Source organism: Telmatherina bonti, assembly GCF_933228915.1.
Source record: "Telmatherina bonti genome assembly, chromosome: 13".
Taxonomy (NCBI): Eukaryota; Metazoa; Chordata; class Actinopteri; order Atheriniformes; family Telmatherinidae; genus Telmatherina; species Telmatherina bonti.
Window position 1 is genome coordinate 16,148,660 of NC_136611.1, and position 20,765 is coordinate 16,169,424.

Genomic DNA, 20,765 nt, shown 5'->3' on the forward strand with positions numbered 1-20,765 from the left:
GAGACGCTGTTGTTTGTTTTGTTTTGTTGTTGGTTTCTTTTCTTCTTTTTTGTCTGTTGTTTGTCATTCCTTTTTTGTGTTTTTACATGAGCACTATTGTACAAGGGCTTCAACCGCTCGACAACACGTAACTCAATATACACTAAAAAGGGGGGTGGGGATGCTTTAAATCATAATAACAAAGGAACAAAAAAATTTAAAAAGCCATTTCACTTTTCATTTTTGTCTCGCACACATGTAGAGAAATACACACAACATTCACAATGTGACAAATTTCCTCTCTTCTGAAAAATAAAAACACTTCTGTACACATAGTAGTAATAATATTAATAATAATAATAATAATAATAATAATAATAATAATAATAGTAATAATGTTTATAACAATAACAACAGCAAGAACAATAATACCGCATGTGGCTCTTGATTTTTTGTCATCTTTTCCTTTCTCTTTTTGCTTCATTCTACAAGTCACATCCCTCTTTTTACTTGTCTATTAGTCCAAAATAAGTTCAAAAGGCAGACTCAAGTTAATAGAAAAGTACTAGAGTAGGAGGCGGGGGTGGGGGGGTGTGGGTGGGGGGGGGGGGGGGGGGGGGGCATTTGGCAACCCTCAGCCGAACCTCTCCCTCACAAGCATCATTAGTTTCTTTTTGCCCTTGTAGATCTGTTTCAGGTTGTCTATGAACTGTGTGAACTGAATGTGTCCGTCGTGAGCCATCATGAAAGTCTCCCGGGCCTTCCCCAGGAACTCGATGAACTCGCTGTAGTGGCGCGGGCTGATGTGCGTGAGCCGCGAGTGCGTGGTGTTGATGTAGGCCCCAATGGTTGCGTCCAACAGCTGCCTGAGTGGCGCCTTGTCCAGCGACATCAGCTTCCCAGAGTTCCTGCGGCTGTGCAGTGCTGACACCATGCCTGGCGTGGTCAGTGTGCATCGCCGCAAAATGTCAGAGAGCACGGTAGCGCACTTCACGCTCTTGACCACTAGGGGGATAACAGCAGCTAGCTCGTTCTTACCCAGTGAATGGCTGAGCGCGCAGGCCCACAGAACGTCATTGATGGCTGGATGCGTGTCCTGGTTGTAACTTAGGTTTAAATGAGCCATAGCTAACGTTGCCAGCTTATACGCTCTCATCGGGTACCCGCGGTGCTCCATGTAGCGTGCAATAGTGAACAGCTGCGTGTAGCTCATTCCTGTTGCTGCCGCATCCAGTACAATCTGGTAGGCTGTCTCGAAGGCAATGTGGTCCTTTTCACAGAGAGTAAGAGCAGACAGGGCACAGTTCTGGGGGTCCTTCATGGCACACTGCAGGGCAAGGGTACGAGCAGAGGAAGCCAAGTTCTCCTGCTGGTGGCAGTCCAGGTGAAGGCGGACGATAGTGCTGTTAGACATGACTGTGGTGGCCACAATACTGGTGGCTTCTGTGGGGGTGAAGAGGGTGAACCAGCTCTGCATGATGCTGTCCAATGCATACACACCTAGTGGGCATGAACCACAATAAAGAAGATGTGAAAAGAAATTTTTTGAGAACAAATATAAGCGTAAAACATCCTGGAACAAGATGACATACCGACTTCAGTGGCACATGTGACTAACCAGCGCACCATCTCTCTCCTCCTCCAGTTTAATGTGGACAGAGTTATTCTCATCACCTATGGAAGAGGGGAAGTGATGGAGCAGAAGCGAAAACAGGTGAGCTGCAGAACAAACACCAACATCCTAAAAGTACACATTGAAATAGTAGATTCAAATTGTTTTTGGTACCTAATCCATTAGTCACTTCGACAGTATACTTGAAGAACTGTAAGGGCAAAGATTATATTACATTTCCAATGATCATTCTCAGTGGATGAAGAGGCATCAAACTCTTATCTTAATTTTTTTTTTTTTTTTTTTTTTTATGATTTCACAAATAACTCAAGGATAGACCCTGACCAAAACTTTCATTTACATGAATAAAGTATCATAGCGAATTCATGTAGAAAGTACAAATTTAAAATGAATAACGTAAGCAGTAAGACCCCAGCATTATTTCCAGCTTTACATGGAAATACAGGTTGTTTTAGTTTTGGACTCTTTTGGACTCAAACTTATAAAGATTTTGTTGGTTTTGATGAATTAGGGACAAGATTTGAACCAGTTTATATAAAAATGAATAACACCAAATTATGGCAAAATATAACAGGGATTCTGAAAAACATTGCACCATGTGCAAATTTACAACTTTAACTTTAAAAATGTAAGTTTTTCAAAGCATTTTGGTCTTTTACACATATGCAAATACAGCTTTACATGGCTTATAAATGGATCTTTTGGAAAGCCTGTCTCTGATAAGGATGTTCATTATAGAAAAATGAGACAACAAAGAAACCTAGTCTGTGAGTATGAGTCGCTTACAATTACATCAGTTATCATATGTTTGCTGCATCTAGCAACCAACCCTCAAGTGCATATTGCAAATATATGCGAATGGTTGTGTGTTTTAAGTATTTTACAATAAAAGATAAAAAAAAATAAAATAAAAAAAAAAGTACTCTGATGTTCATCTGTTTGACATTATTTTCACTCTTGTTTCATTGAATCGTTTGAGGGCAGCCAATCTTTTTTTTTTTTTTTTTTACCAAACAGGGTTGCATACCTGCAGTCCCAGCTCCAGGGAGACTTTGAGAAGTGTGATGTCAGGCAGGCTGTCCATGAGTGTAGCGATCTTGAACGCATCCTGTGCCAGTTTGAAGATATGGGACGAGGAGTGAATGTTTTTCTGGATGGACTCCAGGACTGTCTCCAACCTGCGACTGTCACCTAGAAAGGTCACAATCACAGCAGCAATTTAGAATTGGATGCTTATTTGCACATATGGTTATTTGTTTTTAATGCACATTTGCAAATATATGAGCACCTTTGGCAGCAGTGAGCATGGTAGAGGCCAGCTCACACTGCTGAGACTCTATATGGCTCAGGGTGAACCAGCGCGGGTAACGGTTGGGAACTACGGACACAATGTGGTGAGGCCTTGAGAGATCACCGGAAGAAGCCGTGGACTCCAAAACTGGCAACCTAGAGGAGAACAAAGACAGAAATTGTAATGTAATTCTTTAAACACAGAAACTGAGAGGAATGAAACTCTGAGAAGCAGAGAAGCACCAAAGTTTAAGAAATCATCAGCATCACAGAAGAATCATCTCTTCCTTCAGAGTGAAACAAGCAGACAGACGGGACTACTGCACAGACAGAAAAGGTCTTTATTATGATGGTCTGAAAGTGACTTTTAAATGAAAATGACTTCTGTTATCACCAGGGAATTACAGTTAGCCTATCCCTGCAATTTACTTTCAACCTAGTATTTAATCACCAAGAAACCAAGGTATAATTAGTATTTTCTTCACTCTAATTGGTCATAATGAAGTCTGAGCTTTGCAGCACCTGCTAGTGGATGAAGGAGCTTCGCTAGTTTCTGCCTCTCATTATTATAATACCGACAGGGCCGAGTCTTCACAAGCATCACGAGCACAACACGATTACCACTGTGGCCGGCTCATCTCCTATTCTGCTTCACTTTTCTTCCCTCTGCTCCCACCTCAGTTTCAAAGGTCTTCTTCCCTTCAGAAGACAGCACAACCTGGCCTTCTCTCAACCAATCACAAAGCTAATTGAGTCCATGGGGAAATTAAGGAATTCACCTTCCAGCCCTATAAGGCTGGACACACATCAAACAAATACCAACACACATCAATGAAAAGACCCAGGTCACACACACACACACACACACACACACACACACACACACACACACACACACACACACACAGACATACAGATGCATGCACAATTCCATCGACACACACACACACACACACACACACACACACACACACACACACACACATCTGCCCTTTTGAAAGCACATCAAAGCTGCCTGGTAAAAGCAATGTGATGCTAAATGCCAGTTTCAATTTCAGAGCAAAGTGCATGTGATACTGTTGCCACGTGAGTGAAGACATTTACAAAAAAACAGCCTCGTCTTCACTCGGTTTTGCCCATGAGGGCACAAGCGGAGTTCAACTCCAAGGGAGAGAGGGTGATTAAAATAAATATATAAATAAAACAGCCAGGATGCAGGCAAGTGTGAACACTGACACCTGCTGTAAACTGGTGATGCTTTGGAATCATCATGGCTCATCCCACACACAAGTGAAGAGCTGCTAAAAGCTTCTAGCACACTGGGGCCTTCTGGAAGATTCCTGGGGTGTAGCAAAGCAAGAAAAGAGAGAGAGAGAAAAAAGCCCTTGGTAAAGATGGAGGTCTCATCAACATTCCTGTCTTTGTTTGGTTTTCATCAGAGAGCCAGAGGGCTCCAACGGATGGGAGCTTGTGAGGACCAGCTGCTGAAAAATAGCCTCCAACGTAGCCTCCCTACATTGGATCTGCTATTTTTCAGATTCTACGTAGGGAGTTGAATCTGCACTGGGTTATTGTTCCGTAAGAAACAAAAAGGGAAAAAATAAATCCTCGTGGGCAGCTCTGAAACATTCCTTCGAAGTGGTTTAATCACTGATGCATTCTCACAGAGCACCTTGTAACTCCTGCAAAACACTGCATACTTGTTACAAATGCGACAATCTCTGTGCTATATCAACTCTCATTGACAAGTGTGCTTAAACATCAAATTAAACCCATATTTCTTTATTGTGCACCAACACCTGAATATAAATATGCATCATCAATAGCATTCAAAAAGAAGAAAGAAGAAAAAAAAAGCTGCGAGAGGCAATCAATCCCTATGCGAAGCAGTTAGAAGAGACGAGGCAGCTTTGGTGTCAGATGGCTCCTGTGGCACTGTAGCGCTCTGTCACATCTGAGGGGGATGTAGCAGTTCTACCAGTAATATGTAAGGGTGATAGTGTGGAAGGAGTCCAGAAGGTACTACAGAACCCATGGAGTGAGGAGACACAGATGGGTCATTAAATATTTAGAAACAACTTAGGAGTTGTAGTTTTTGCAATCTGGGAAATTTGTGGAAGAAATAGTACGTTTTTATCATATCTGGATAATAACTAAAGTTCATTCATATGTACATACAGGAAGAATAAAATTTAAAAGACAAGCACAATGGAGACGATGAGAAAAAGCAGCCCAGCGAGGTACACCTAAATCCTGAGGTCCGCTGGGTTTCTGGTCTGCATCACCATGACTACTGACCTCTTTACCTCACGCTCCTTTCCCCTTCTGACAGTAAACACCCTTCACTTTCACAATTCATCAAGCACACATCTATCAGCTAAGCGACACATCCGGTGGAAGACTTTGACTCCATTCACAAACTCCTTCGGACTGAAATTTTCAAGAGGGATTTAGTCATATGTGACCGCAGAAACAACCACCCCCTGAGTTTTCTCTCTGTAGGCACTGGGATGCATGAAATGACATTTGCTTTGTGTGATACATTGCTTTTTCTCCAAAACATACACCTCATCAAAATATCATCATGGTCAAATTATCAATAATGAAAATTATCTTGTGCTATGAGAGAAACATGATGATGCAATTTCAGCATTTCTGGCATTTTCCACTTTGAGTCCACCTTGAATGAGCTCGAGCCTACCTGTGAGTGTCATTGCTATAAACACTGGCCTCGCTCATCCTCGCTGATATACGGTGCTGTATATTCAAAGATTACGGATTATGCAGAGGATCAAAGGTTGCAGATTATAGTGACGGTCCAGAGACATTAACTTTAGAAGCCTTAAATCTCACATGGAAATCTCACATGATAACGGGCTGCAGGGAGTTTTGGCTCTAAAAGAGTTGAGATAAGCACAATCTCTGGAGAAGAAGTGAGTTTCTTCTTCTGCTTCTCTGGCTGCAGTTAAAATCTGGGCAGCTCATGAGGCAGTAGGCAGCTCCTCTGTTTTTGCATTGGCCGCTCATGCCAAGCCATCCGAGGGCATATGCTGCACTTACACACACTAATTAACCTCATCCGAGGTGCATAAACACACACATACCAAGCCTTTAAAATACTCTTCTGGGTATGCTTTGCATACTGAGACAGTCTGACTTTTATTTCTTCACACACACACACACACAAAATGCTGTGACAGAAAAGACAAATGGAGAAAGAGCAAGTGGAAAGAAAGAAGTGTGTGTGTGTGTGTGTGTGTGTGTAAGAGCTAGACTTTCTATCTCTCCTTTTTATCAATGATAGTGTTATAATAGGTCCATTAAAATAGCCCTGGTTACTTTACCTCCTCCTCTATATTTAACTATCCTCTGTCCCATGGGAGCGAGGAGGTATATGCTATCACATTACACTACGCTACATTACACACATTCATTATGTGCTGAGTAGACACCCCTGGTTCCCAGGAGCACCCATAAGTGGCCATATTATTCTAAATCGCTGGTTTCACAGCAGAGGAGTGAGGATGGAGTAGGTGAAGGGAGGAGACAAAAAAGGTGAAAGGAAGTGGCAAGGACAGGAAGAGAGTGGCTGACTCGGAGGAAACAGGTTTGGGATGTTGGTTTAGAGGCAAGTGGGTGGGCAGCGGCAAATGGGGGACATACAGCAGCTGAATGCGCACCCTAAAAACCACACTGAAGAATACAAACCATCTCTTTATTGGTTTCATAAGTATGTCATTTTGCTTCGTCCTGATTTTTTTTTTTTTAAAGGTTACGACATGGAAAGATTTCCTTGTTGTATCTCCGAGTGATTCACAACATCCACCGACTGTTTGCCGGTTCTGCAGGGAAGGACTATGAGAAGCCCAGCTTAGCAGAAACACAACAAATGTCTTCCCAATGCTGCCCTCTTACTGTCGGCTCGGCACATGTGTTTATACGTGTGTGTAATTCCTCCTCATTACAGCTGCACTAATTACACTCTCATTAATGTAATTAATATTCACTGATCCAGCTCCCACAAGTCACAACATCAAAACACAGCAGCGCTGACTGATTAACACACACACACGCATGTACACATTGTCCATAGATGAATGCCCACAGGAGCTTAATGTAGTGAGATCACATGGGCAACTCTGCGGACCCATAAACACAGAAAACACATGAAACACATGCATTTTTTAAAAAGTATTATCTTAATCATGGTTGAGCAATGAAAACACCAATGCTTGAGGGGAAAACGTGCACATAAAAGAGTAGATTACATCTGAATATGATTGTGCTAATGTCAGACCATTAATAATATTCATATGCTTTGTTGCTTCGTTGTCACAAATTTTGGGGAATATCCTAACGACAAGAAAAATAAATAAATAGGTAAAAACTGAATTACAAGGGTTTTTTTTTTATAAGAGCAATTTAATATTTACAAGAACACAGCATTTTAAAAGTTAAGGACCTACCGCATGGCTCTCAGTGCAATTTTGTACGCTAGTTCAGCGTCGTGAGGTAGGAGAGAGGTGAAGAGATAGCGGGCGAAGGTGTGCATGGGAACACTCTCTCTGTGGACAATTTCTCCAAGGCCAGAGTACGGACCGGCTGGTCAAGAGAAACAGAAAACAAAATGCACACACACACGCAACTATTATTAGTGACCAAGCAAAAAAGTAGGAGAAACCCACTAAAAATAATAATCCATTTGATCAAGTTGGTAAATTTGATGCTAAATACACTGTCTAAATTGTACGTTTCTGTATTCAGTATAATGACTCATGATTTCCTGTTGCATACCGAGGAATGACTTATCTGGTCTTTTCCCTTCTAGCCAAGAAGAGAAAGCCACGCAGCATTAAAACAAACTGTGACGTCAAAAACCATATGGTCGTGTGTGTAGACTTGGCCTCGTGCCTTCATCCTTCCCTCCCCTTCTTCCTGCGCTCCCCCTCATCTCTGGTGGGTTATTTTAAACCTCAGTGGGCCTCTAAGCCACAGACCACATCACACAGTGGCGCGGCTGCATCCCCCAGGGGCCCTGCAGAGGCCTCGAAGCCGGGTGCTCTATTAGCAGCGGAGCCAAAGGTGGGTGGTCGCGCCTGGGATAAGGCAGGGCTGGGGTTTGGGTGGGGACTGGAGTGGAGTTGAACTGGGTTTGGCCCTCCAGGATGTACCACCGCCACCACCTCCGTTCTCCTTTCTTCCTTGTAACCAAACCTCATTCCGTTCTATCTGCAGGCCCGTAAATGCACGTATGCATATGTGTGCTGACACAATACCCTTGGTGTTACTGTGTAAAGAGCTCATTTTGGTCTGGCCCAAAGCAGCTCAGCCTCTATTTGTACCACAGAATGAAAGGATAATAAATAGTAAGACTCAGTCCAATGTGTTTTTCCTGTTTAAGCAAAAATGTGTAGGCTCTTGGTATGTGGGTGGTTGAGAAATGACAGGGAGGAGGTGTATCTATATGTGTGCATCTATATGTGTATATGGTGCTGGGAAATTCAGTGAAATAAAGGGAAACGGTAAACAGTGCTCATTCAAGTTTAACTAACTGAGGGCAAAATTTGCTTTTTATTTTTCTATTGATACCTACATACACAACTGAAAAGAAAAGAACAAGAGAATAGCTTCCTCACCCTCCAGTAGAAAGACGGCCTGTTTACGGAAGATTTTGACCAAGGAGTCGTCCAGCTCCACTTCCTGCAGCTTGGCCAATAGCTGCTCTTCATTGCGACACACCTTTTCTTGAGCATACAGCCCATCGGGCATCACCCGCTGCTGGCCTAAACCAATAAGAGCCGTCTCCACTGCCAGCGCCACATATGATTCACCATCTCCCAGCAATCGCTGCACGGGCATTCGTTGGAGGTCTGCTCGGCTCACAACACTGGAGCAGTCTGCAAAAACAAAAAAGGAGAGAAGACAGAGAGGTAGTGGAGGTGAGTCGGCAAAAAATTGTTATGAACAGGTCTGAAAGACCAGCAAACACATGCAAAACACAGTTACTGCTCACTTACTCTTCTTTCTGCAAACAGAAAAGGCAGTGATTGACAGAACAACCACAAAGCACTGGAGAAGAGATTTAAAAAAAAAAAGTAGACAAATACACAGAGGGGGAAAGCCCAGCTAGGCTATGTAATTCTAAACAGACTTATTTTTAAAGACCATGAACTAAGCACTCTGCTATTGTTGTTTTATATTTCATTCCTATATTTAAGTATGACGCATGTGTCAAATGTTTTTTAACCAGATACCATAAACCATTCGTACCTGAGAGGTCTAAGCAGGTGTTGGAGCCCTCCTCGCCTGCTCGTCCTGACTCTGTCAATGTGTTGAACAGGGTACCAATAGGATCCAGAGGGTGTCCCACCCAGCCCTCCATGTTGGTTATGGAAGTATGGCCTTTATGCAGCAACTCTGAAACGAGACCAAGCATCATAAAGACAGTTATTCACACATTTATTTGTAAATTGATCATTTCAGGTTTTAATGACAATTAAAAATAAGTTTTTTTTTAGTTTTTTTTTTTTATAATATGTTAAGAGTGGGTTGTGAAAATAATCAACCTCGCGATAAACAGGCACACACAAACATCTGCATATAGTATAAGCGTTCATTGACTGCACTTCCTTCTTCACTTTGAATGACACAAAGATATGGAGACCAGTATGAACAAAACCAAAATACATAGAAACAAATGTGATAGAATTTGATTAAATATATTTATGGTTAATGTTGCTCAAACATATTTATATATTTAGGGTTCACAGTTCAATAATAAGCAACGGCTCCTTTTCCACCCCAACCTTTCTGTTTTTATTTAAATGCATTTTTAATTACAAAACATTAATCATTATTTTGTAAAATGCAAAAGAATATAATAGTGTCGGCATAAAACATCTGCTGTTATATTCAACTTTCAGACCTTGTGTTATTATAAGATGCTTAGTACTGAATACTAAACTAAAAAGACTTCAACTTCGGTCACCTTCATAGTTAAGATACACAGATTCTTAGTTCTCTTCCGTTGTTGATGCAGTAGATACATGAACTTTAAACATTTTCAGTCGGTTAAAAAGACAATTATTTTTACTCACTAAAATAATTATAAAACTTAAGTTTACCCTTTTTGTGCCGTCGAAAGTGCTCCAGTTGCCTCTGCTGTTGCCTTCGTAACGTGTTCACCACAGCGATGGCAAGTCGGAGGGCTTCTCTGGGGTAGCCGTGTGAACGCAGGGCATCCACCCGAGCACAGGCTGTCGGAACATGTTCTGAGGAAAAGACAAATTTATCCCCAATATTTTTTTGTTAGCTACTTGTGATTCTCACTCCAACTCTGGCATAAAAATAACCCGACTAACACCTACGTACACGTAGACTCACCATGCCATAAAGGCCAGCCACGTGAGTCAAAGAGGGAGCCCTCTTGGTTGTCATGGTAACAGTAGTTGGCATAGAGGTCGCTAGCGATAATGTGCTGGAGGTGTCGGTCCTGCCAGTGCAGATCGCAGGCCTCGATGGCTCGTGTGAACACAGTCCTGTGGGGCCGCATCTCTGCAGAGAGAGGAGGAGGAGGAGGAGGAGGAGGAGGAGGAGAAGCGAGAGATTTAAAGCTCCGTCATCTTTTCTTTCTGCAAACTGAGACAAAGTTTGGAAGAAAAAGGGGCCATTTAAATAAAAAAAGAAAGAAAAAGGAAGATTATCAAAGAAAAAAACTGAAACCCATGATCCTTTAAGTCTTCCCTGCAGCACAGATTGAGGCTGCACCCTTGATGCAACACCTCACACCTTTCCCTTCCCAGCTGCATCATTACAATGACAACATGTTATTGACAGACATATGAAACTTGTCAATCTCTGACCTTGGTTGCCATGAGCACCCTGAGGCAGTGAGTGGGTGAGGTTGGGCAGCTCGTTGCCATGGTTACCATCCTCCCAAGGGCAGACGTCCACACTGTTCCATCTGCGCAGCTGGCGCAGCCATGACGATTTTTGCTCTGGTTTACAGTGGGGGTTCAGTACGATGCACATCCACAAGGCGCCTGCATGCAAAGATATATACAAACTTCACTGACCTGCTCTTCTTCCCACTTTGTGATGATGATGCAATCTTAGCTTTAAACATCCTAAACACAGCAACTGTGTAAGGGTTGAAAGCTCGAGGCAGTTTTCAAGGAAACACAGCTTTTTTTTTTCTTGCTCTTTAGAGCAATACTGTTTGCAGCAGTCATCTTGCACTCAGATACAAAACTCTGAAAAGAGAAAACTTAACTAGTCCAGAGGCAATGCCGCCTGCACACACATCATTTTGTAGGAAATTGGAACAAACAGAATATGAAAAGTGGCTATATCTCTAGGGATACAAGCACATTGTAGGATTTAACCCTAAAGACTGCTGGAGATGAGTACACTCTACAAAAGGAATGTGATTGTTGTGTTATAGATGCATATCTGTACAGTTTTAGGGGAAACAAGGACATAGAACGCCTTTAGAAGAAGGAAAAAAACATAAAAGTGGAGAACATAAAGCAGGGTAAGGACGGAAGACAATTAAATGCGAGCAGAGATAATTTGTGCAAGAAGACATGGGTGAGGACAAGTGAATGAGGCTTAGCTTTGTGTCTAGAAGAGGAGCTGCAACTCAAAGAAGGGTAAGACAAAAGAAAGAGAGAGAGTGCTGCTGAGAAACAGCATTCACCACACATCAGGGGGAGTGATAAGGACTTGGGAAGAAGGGTTTGAAGTATGGACTTCAAAGAGTCGGTGCACACACTTCCAAAAATATGTGGGATTGAAACAGATGAGATCACTCCGCTGTCCTCGCAAAGAGCAGAACACGACCAAAGGGAGAAAACTAACATCAGCAGCAGCAGCAGCAACAGCATCGACCGAGACTTGAGAGGCAAAACAACAAAGACAGGAGACAATGCGACTGCTGTCCTGGTGACGGGCTTGTTGGTTTTGTTGTTTGTGAAGAAGTGTTTTGCTGCAGGTACAGTAAGTCTGTCAAAAGAACTAGACACTGTATCAAACCAAACCAGTGCGTGGTGAGCAGTTCTCTGTCACATCAACTAAAAATATAATCTGGCGTGTTTGAAAACATAGCAAAGGTGAGGCACAATGAGCTGTGTTTAACGGCTTTTAATTTACTAAGATCACGCTGAGCTGCCAAACCTACAGTCACAGAGAGAGAGAGAGTGTGTGTGCCGGTAGTGATGCGTGTGAAGAAACGTGTGTGTGTGTGTGTATGTGCTCTTTTATAGGACTGTGTGTGGTTTGTTTTTTCCCCCTCACCCAGCTCGTCCCAGAGTTGTCTGTACTTGTCGGTCATGGTGGTGCCCTGCTGTCTCCACAGCGCCAGCCGAGGGTCGGCCATGAACTGCTCTGTGATCAGTGTTAACATCCTCGCTCCGTTGGAGTCACGCATCTTCAGCATCTCCCTCACCTAGAGGAGGAGACGGGACAAACCCGCACACCATGGAGTTTATACCAGCAGATGCACAGACAGTTTAGGAGAAAACACAAACATCAGACATGATTTAAATATCACTTTTAAGATTTGATATATAATGCAGACTAATGCTGGCCATGTATCATTTTGCTTTAAATCTTATCCCAATCTTTAAAAGGATTACATTTTTTAAAAATATATTTTGAAAATGAACACAAGCACTGCATAACTTCCTGATTACAATATAGCTGTTTACCTTTCATAAACGTGTATGTAACTGTCAGAAAAAGAGGAAAATACTGTTGGGGGCTGAGAAAATACATCTTAAGATACATTTTTAAGAATAAAAATTAATTTAGTTTTTAAATAAAAATAAATGGCTTAATACCAGCAGCAAATATCCCCTGAAGCTTAAAGAGCTTCTTTCAGTCAATTCATTTTAGCTAATTCATTTTAACATTTCTAGAACATTCACGAGCATTATTTTCTGTACATTTCAAGTTTTCAGATTGTTTTGCGTCTAAGACAGGACACTCTTATTTCACTAATTTTATAATTACGTCATATATTCAGGTTAGTGTTTTTTTAAAGAAAAAAAATTGCAGACAGCATATCTTTTCCTTTGTATCAAGTGTGTGTGATCTGTTGAGCAAGGCAGCAAAATTCTCAGTGAAATCCTTCTCAAAGGTTAAATGAAGGTGTGATCAGTTGGGTTTAATAATAACATGTATTGACATTTTTCAATACACAACTCAGATTCTAACTATTTTTCTTGGCATTACAGTCTTCAACAGGAAAAGCTTAAATATATTTACTCAGCAGTCCATAACATTTACCTTCAACGACCAAATCAATAAAATTGAAGCTACCTGAAATCTTGTGAGTGAAATTCCCTCCATGGTGTCCTTGTTTACTATTGACTGGTTTCAGTTTTGCCCTCATATAGTTTCTTTGACTCGACTTGAAAACTGGACAACATTTACAATCTGCTTTGTGCCATGCATGTTATTTTGGATTCTCCCTGCGGGTCTGTTTATATTTAAAACAGCAAAGAAAAGTTTTTCCTTTGTATATAAATAATATTTGCTGTATATTTGCTGAATTATCTTCTTCTGGAAAAGAAGACGATAATACATCAAACACAATCATAAACCAATAAAACAAAAACATGCATGATAAATAAATAGCAAAAAGCAGCCACTTCTTCTCCCTTTCTGGCCCATAAGCAGCAGCAGCAGCTGAATTTTCCTCCCTCTCCTTCACTTTGTCTCACCGGAAGATTTTCTGTGCTGCACAAATTGCAAGTGGGACTCATTTATTGTGAACTACGGTGGTCAGCATCTTCTCGTAGCAGGAAATATAACTGCTGTTTGGTGTGGTGGAGGGGGGTATAAAATATTAAACTGATCTGCTACTTTTAAAAATGGGAGGTATATTTCTTCTTGTGGAAGGCAGTAAAAACAGAGAACAGGGATTTTTAACTCGCAAATACACACCAATGCCATTTTGTGTGCATGTGCCTTTTTCCCTTTCCCCCCCTCCTCCCTTTTGGTCACAAGTAAATTCATAAACAATGCATATATTTTGCTCAGTGTGGGTGTAAGCATCTGTGCAAGGATTTATATGGTTTACATTGCGTATGTACGTGTATGTGCATAGAAAAGAACCTAGCAGGCAACAAAGAGCATGAAGCCAAGAGATATTCTAAAAGCCAGGCAGGCTGGATGATAATGGCCTTGGCTTGTGGTCTTTACATAGCACACAGTGCATTAATGCTGGCCTAGCTTTGCCACAGTAATACCAGACAACAGAGTGAGACACACGTCTCTCATGTAATCGTTTAATCATGGGTACAGAGCAGTATATAGTGCAAGCCTTCCCACTTTCTACACCTTTTTCTCTCTTTATCTTGCACTTTTACTCTTTCCTGCAATTAGCTCGAGCTAAAAGACAGCCTGCCCTTTAATGTATGTGCATTATTTGTTATCTTTTATTCCTGTTTCTTCAGGGAATAAAATATAATACAAGTGCACTAAAGAGAGGGAGAAAATATCTATTAAAAAGGATGCAATGAATCTAGACAGGAAAACCCAAAGGGAGTGTGGTAAACCTACACAGGCGGCGTGTGCTTGTAGCTGTGACCGACTGAGCTGGTATGTACTGTATGTGTGTTGTTATGTTCTGCATGTGCATGAATCAATGTTCTTGGGTCCTGACCTTGCTGAAGAGCAGGTTGAGCTGCTTGCCCGAGCCGTGGTATCCTCCCTGGGATAGGAAAAGCTTGACTTGCTCCTGAACTTGTTCCTCGTCTAAGTGCCAGCAATTCTCATCGTCCACACTGGCTCCGGCTGTGGGATCTGGGGCCCCTAAGTATACACAAATATACACAAAATATGAATCTTGAATGTGAACTGGACCCCTATATTTTGCTCATTATCTTCAGTTTTCCTTTAAAATATAGCATATGTAGTATAGGATAACTTGATCTACAGAACATTTTGTCAGAGATATAATCTCTGAAATGACCAACTATGTGACATTTTAAAAATAACTCAAGATCCTCCTTTCAGTAATTAACACAGAAGACAGCAAAATGCTATATCATGGTTATATGTAGGATGATGCAACAAGTCTGCCCTTACATTTGATATAGATTATATTACTGATGCAACATTTTATGTATTTTAATCACTTCTTCTCATACTATTGTCATCTATATGATTGAATAACTGGAATTAACCCAAAGCAAATTATCCACTAATCAGATTTATATTTTGAAATACTGCTTTTAATGGTATCAAGGTTAACACACGTGACTCTTGAGTAAAACACCAATAAGTCAGAATCAAGTCTTGAATCTCTTATGCCTGCTTTTCACAAAGTCAGGGTAATATTCCCTGTGTGAATAAAGCAGGTAATAGTCAGGAAAATGGAAAGTGTGTAGACTCATGACATTTGCTACCTCGTGATGCATTTGCTGTCTATTTGTTTATTGCTTGTTGGTATTATAAAATAGTTTAAAATACATATCATTATTATGGAAAATGATGATCCTGTAAAAAAAAAAAAAAAACAACATTTTTCAGAGCATATTTCTTACATCACATCCAAGGCCAGAAAGTAATGTAAATAATATGAACCAGTACATCTGTGACCAATTTTTTTTTTTAATTTTTATTTTTTTAAAAAGGTGGTTTATATTTTATCTGTAGTTTCCTTGGCTTTCTTCATATTATTATGTTTAAGTGACTCAAGAGTTTTTTTTTCCTGCATAAGAGACGCATATCAATCATTGTTAAAAAAATTTGTATAAGCATAGAAATCACAAAACTCCAATTTCAATTTCAACTTGTTTAACTTCAGTGCGTGGAACCATAAACAAACACCATCCAATCCATATCAGACCTCTGATATAATTTTATGTAATGTAAGAACACTCATATCAAATTCCATCATATGATTCCATTTGGCTTTTGCTTATAAACATGGTCTGAGTATTGTCATAAACCTGCAGCAGTATCAAAAGTTCCGAAAATAGCAAAAAGATAACCATCTATCTTCTGTTGTTCTCTTTTTTTTTCCTACACACGTGAAAAATTTTCCATTTTTAAGAGTGTAATGTCTTTCCAAACTTTCATTTTCAGGCAAATTGTCATCTTCTATTGTTATTTATATAAATGATGCATTTGAAAAGTTATCTAGTCAGTGCATGCAGGCAATTTTGCTCATAGAAATAGTCTCTTAAATCTTTCTTCTTTTCAGTTCTTCTTTAGTTTCTTCATGTTTCCTTCCTCAAAGTCTTTTTCCTGTATGCATTTGTCTTATTAACTCTTCAAAGCTGTGCAGCCGTAACTCATCTGCTTCTTCACACAGTCTTGTGTTTCCTGTTCTAATTGGTTTCTTTTTCTTCCTCTTGCAGGTAAGCAGCAAGTACAGCATCAACAACAGGAAATATGTACCCTCTTCATCTCTGTCTTGGTTTTGCTCTTTCTCCCACTCAAAGACAAACCGGTTTTATAGTGTTGATTGCAGTCACACCATCTCTCCTCTACTGTCCGGATCTCATTAACAAGTAGCATTGATCCTGCCACACTTTACTTTCATCACAAAATCAATACCTAGACATGTAGAGGCAGGAAGGCACACTTAAAACACACATGCTCATGAGATCTTAAAACAGCCCCATGACCTCTTACACACACCGTCTCACACTCATTTCCTCACCATGGACCTGGTTGATCTCAGAGTTCTGCGACAGAATCTCATCAGCCAGTTTCTGCGCGGTGGGCAGCACCTCAGTGTGATGAACTGATATCAGGTACTGTACAAACTTCTGCAGCTGGTCTCTGCTCATCTGAAACAGGGTTTCTGAGATGGGCAGGTGTAGTTTGACCTGCTCGGGTTTCCGTACTCTGTAAAGCGACAGCGCCACTACATGGGCGCAGTAGAAGATGTCTTTGTTTCCGCAGGTGCATGTCACCGCTGTAATCTTGCAGCGGTCGAAGCTGACGCTCACGCTGCACACAAGCTCTGGGGATGAGGGTGTGGCGGGGTCCGTCACCGTGCCGCTCAGGTGGAAACCTGAAAAGAAGGGACAAACAAGAGTTTTTCATTGTATCTCAGTGTATCCATCCAGCCTCCAACCTTTTTGATGATTAATTTATAACTTTGGAAGTTTCTCAACCAAAGCTCCAGATTCTGCGCTGCTGCTTTTGTTGCTTGAACCAATCATCATTAAAGACAAGTTCAGTAACGGCAGGTGCATCGTGTCCAAACAGAGCAGGCAGCAAGGACTTTGTCTAAATACCTATTACATGCCAATTGGATCACTTGTGCAACTCACTGAATGTGCCCCTTAGTAAATAACCTCACTGAAAACAGACCACAATCAGGATGCTAGTTAGTCAAAAGGTCAATGCCACTTTTCCCAGATATAAAGTCAGGACGAGCTGCAGTCCACTGCTGACTCTAAGAAGAGGTAAGCTAGTATGACATGAATCAGTCTACTTCCTCTAGACGCATAAAAACTGGAGATACACAACAAGAGGAATTGAGAAAGAGATGAGGAAATAAGCACTAAGGTTTCCTGTTCCAGTATGAATTATACACACTCTTGTTTGAATATAATGTTTGATCTTGTCCTGGCTGTGCTATCCAGAGGAGTGGCTAGTCATTATGCAGAAATAAATATGAATGAGCCAGGTGGGGTTCCCAGCAGTGCCTTAAAAATCACACACTCATGAGCATATGAAAGCTGCAGACTTGTGCAAGTGCACTGAGACACAGTGTGAAATCATGATTTATTAATTATGGGAGTGGTTAGAAAAGAAGGAGACCGGCTTATGAATGCATTCATATGCTCAGGAGAGATTTCTGACATTCATGTGGACCAGGCAAAGACATATATTTCTTTAATATGTTTATCAAAGGCTGAGCGCACACATCCCTGTAACATAAAGCGTGTATTAATGCATATATCAAAGGCTTTTCTGGAGTTAGTGAGAAGGGAGGGCTGCAAGTTGAATATTTCATAGGATGTAGATGAAAACTAGTTGATGGTTGTACAAGCAAGCTAAACAGAGGTCAGGTCAGAGTAACGTTCCCTTCCTTGTTTCCACATCAGTGATAAAATCAGAACCTGGGTGAATATGAAGGAAAAGAGTGACGATAGTAAACCGGATCACAACCATCATATATAATGAGGATATACTCTTGGGATATATAATAAAAAAACATGGAGTTTGCACAGACTTCATGTATGTATTTATTTCCTCAAAAATTGCATTAAAACAACTATACACATTAGTTAAGGCAAGGTGTAAAGAACATTTCACATGCAAGACAATTTAAACTGCTTTATATAAAAACATCAAAAACAGTGGGTTGAAGCCTATTACAACTTTAGCAACCAAAATGAAAAAAAAATGTTTTAAAGCTGAAATTTTGGGGGGGGGGGGGGGGGGGGAATCAAGCCGAAAGGCAGCTTCTTCTGGTTTTTCAGTTTGCCCATATTTCAAAACTTTATCTGCTGAACTGAGAAGTGTTGGCTGTTAACATCTTGCAGGGCAGAACTGCAAAACATTGCCATGGAGAAATGCGTTTCCATTCTAAAAGCCAGCTGGCAGAGGAAGCGCATGTTCGTTAACAATATCCACAGAAGAGGGGTGTGGATCAAATATGGCAGCAACTTGCATCTGCAGTGATCAAAGCCTAAATGTGTACAGCTATGGGAGACGGAGGGAAAGAGGGGAGCCATACTGAGACAATCTTAAACGAGACAAAAAGGTTTACACGCTGCATCTGGTTGTCGAGTGTAACGCAAACTTATTTAGCTGTGAAACGACAAATGAGCTTTTAGTACTTGCTGATATTCTTACTGTGTGTGTTTGTTTCCGTGAGTTGGGCTTGTGTTTCAAGAGTGGCCCCTAGTCTGGAGAAACACAGAACATCAAAAACATGTGGGCCTGAGAGAGCTCAAAGAAGTCAACTTCTGATGCAAACACACACATGCATGCTCATGCACATTTACCAGGAGGTTGTAAAGGCATTTGCACGATCTTTTGCAAATGTTTTTCTTCTCAAAAGGGAAAATTAACAGACACACATTTTTAGATTAAAAGTGATGAAGAAGTTGCATGTTTGAAAAGGAAAATTCGGCCGTGTTTCCCTTTTGCTTTAGCAGATAGTCTCACTCATTCACCTTCCAAGCCCTTTGCATGCCCTCCCTCCCTCTGTCCACATTCCCACAGCTCTTTCACTCTCACTCTCTGACAGATGGGTAGGTAATGAGTTTCGCCTTTCCCCGTCCAATCGTCTGGGCACCAAAAACTGCCCCCCGCGCCAAAAATGCCCTTTTAATTTAGCCAAGCGCTGAGTACAGGGATATTACTGTTTAGATACACACATGCATACACACGTACACACTCACACACCTCCCATGACTCCTGGTTGGGTGGGTATGAAACCCTCAATGTCTCATGTGCTAGCTATTAAAGAGCCTGGTTTCCCCCTCACCCTGTCTATCCAGCACCCCTCCCCAAGTGGTGCTCAGGGCTCTTTTCTGTGCATGTTCAAGAGGCCAGGGTTGGCTTTCAAAGTAACCATGGTGGCCATTTTTAGAACAAGGCCTCTGTGAGGTTGCCCTAGAAACCCCTTCTGAGTGCCCGGGTGAAATCACACTTGGCCCAAAGTGCTGCTGAGCAAGGTAGCAAGAACAGTGTGTGACAAAGTGAGCAAGAATGAAGATATGTATATATGCATTTGTTTGACTTGGACCACACACACTCTTTGAAGGACCTGCATCAAAGCATTCCTACAATTTGCCCTTCGCTCCATCTTTAGTTTTAAAATTGTATGAGAACTGGATAGGCCAGCTTGCACCCATGACCAGCTAAGACCATTTCTGTCTATTCAACAACAAAAGGCTGCCAGAAATACAAGACTCTTCTTATTTCAGGGAGGGACCTGCAAGTCCTTCAACATACATTTGCTGAGATAGAAGAATACCTCCTTTATATGGTTCCTATAAAACAGGATTTAGCTCCCCACATGAAGGCAGGGCTTGAGTCTGAGAGGTTTGCTTGCCTAAGCACAAAAGTGCTCAGTGTACCAAAATCGCTGGAGTAAATTAGATTGAGCAACATACATATATTTCCACAATCACGTTAAGATATTCAAGTCAACAGAGAAAATTTAGACCCAACAGTTGGAAGGTCATTAAGTTTATTGGTTGAATTGGTTCATGAATGACTGTTACCTAAATCTAATATGACACCATGTGCTTCGGATGGCACTCATCCGTTGGATTTGTGTGTAAATTCATGTGTATGATGGATCTGACTGGATTTAACAGGATGAAACAAATGGGCTGATTCTAAGGCAAGTCAACAAAGGCCACAAAATAGAGAAAGAGATATTTAAGGCCTACTTGCCTGAACAGACCCATTTTTAGCTTTGTACATTAATCAAATTACTCCATGAGCTGAAGACAGACACAGAGCAAGACTTAAATCCAACTGTGCTTTAACAGAGCTTTCCTGATCCAGAGGGACCACCTGTGGAAGATTGAGCATTAACATGGGATCCCACTCTCTGTTGACCAAAGACAGCCAGCTAAAACCTCACAGAGAGAAGGCTTGCTGTTGGATTGGAATTCAATCTGTTTGGCTGGATTGAACCGGGAGGCCCTACTGAAAGGAGATCTGAACCACAACTGAAGAAAAGCAAGGCTGCAGTGCAGGTCGAGTAAGGGTCGAGAAGTGTTGGGCAACCCCCTTCACCTCTAATGTGCAATCCCACCCACAGCTAAAGGAGCATTTTCTACAGTGGCTCCTTGAACTACCCAATTAGCAAGGCTACCAAGGCAAATGCAAGGCCTTTCAGCATCTCGGAAGGTAGGTCTGTACATATAAC

General features: G+C 41.3%; 1 protein-coding gene across 2 annotated transcripts in view; it reads right to left on the bottom strand.

The window, feature by feature from the left end:
• Positions 1 to 613: 613 nt before the first annotated feature.
• The window catches only part of LOC306763785 (zinc finger SWIM domain-containing protein 6-like), a gene marked incomplete at both ends in the record, with an annotated part of 37,604 nt that continues 17,452 nt past the window's right edge, over positions 614 to 20,765 (bottom strand). Inside the window, 13 exons of one of the 2 annotated variants that reach the window (XM_079250696.1) lie at positions 614 to 1,479; positions 1,572 to 1,653; positions 2,640 to 2,803; positions 2,901 to 3,058; positions 7,369 to 7,504; positions 8,539 to 8,772; positions 9,173 to 9,319; positions 10,027 to 10,173; positions 10,286 to 10,456; positions 10,765 to 10,944; positions 12,197 to 12,347; positions 14,571 to 14,719; positions 16,578 to 16,934. In XM_079250696.1, coding sequence (XP_079106822.1) covers positions 614 to 1,479; positions 1,572 to 1,653; positions 2,640 to 2,803; positions 2,901 to 3,058; positions 7,369 to 7,504; positions 8,539 to 8,772; positions 9,173 to 9,319; positions 10,027 to 10,173; positions 10,286 to 10,456; positions 10,765 to 10,944; positions 12,197 to 12,347; positions 14,571 to 14,719; positions 16,578 to 16,934 — 2,942 coding nt within the window. Of the gene's footprint in view, positions 1,480 to 1,571; positions 1,654 to 2,639; positions 2,804 to 2,900; positions 3,059 to 7,368; positions 7,505 to 8,538; positions 8,800 to 9,172; positions 9,320 to 10,026; positions 10,174 to 10,285; positions 10,457 to 10,764; positions 10,945 to 12,196; positions 12,348 to 14,570; positions 14,720 to 16,577; positions 16,935 to 20,765 lie in introns of both variants that reach the window. The other variant, XM_079250695.1, reaches the window with a different exon arrangement.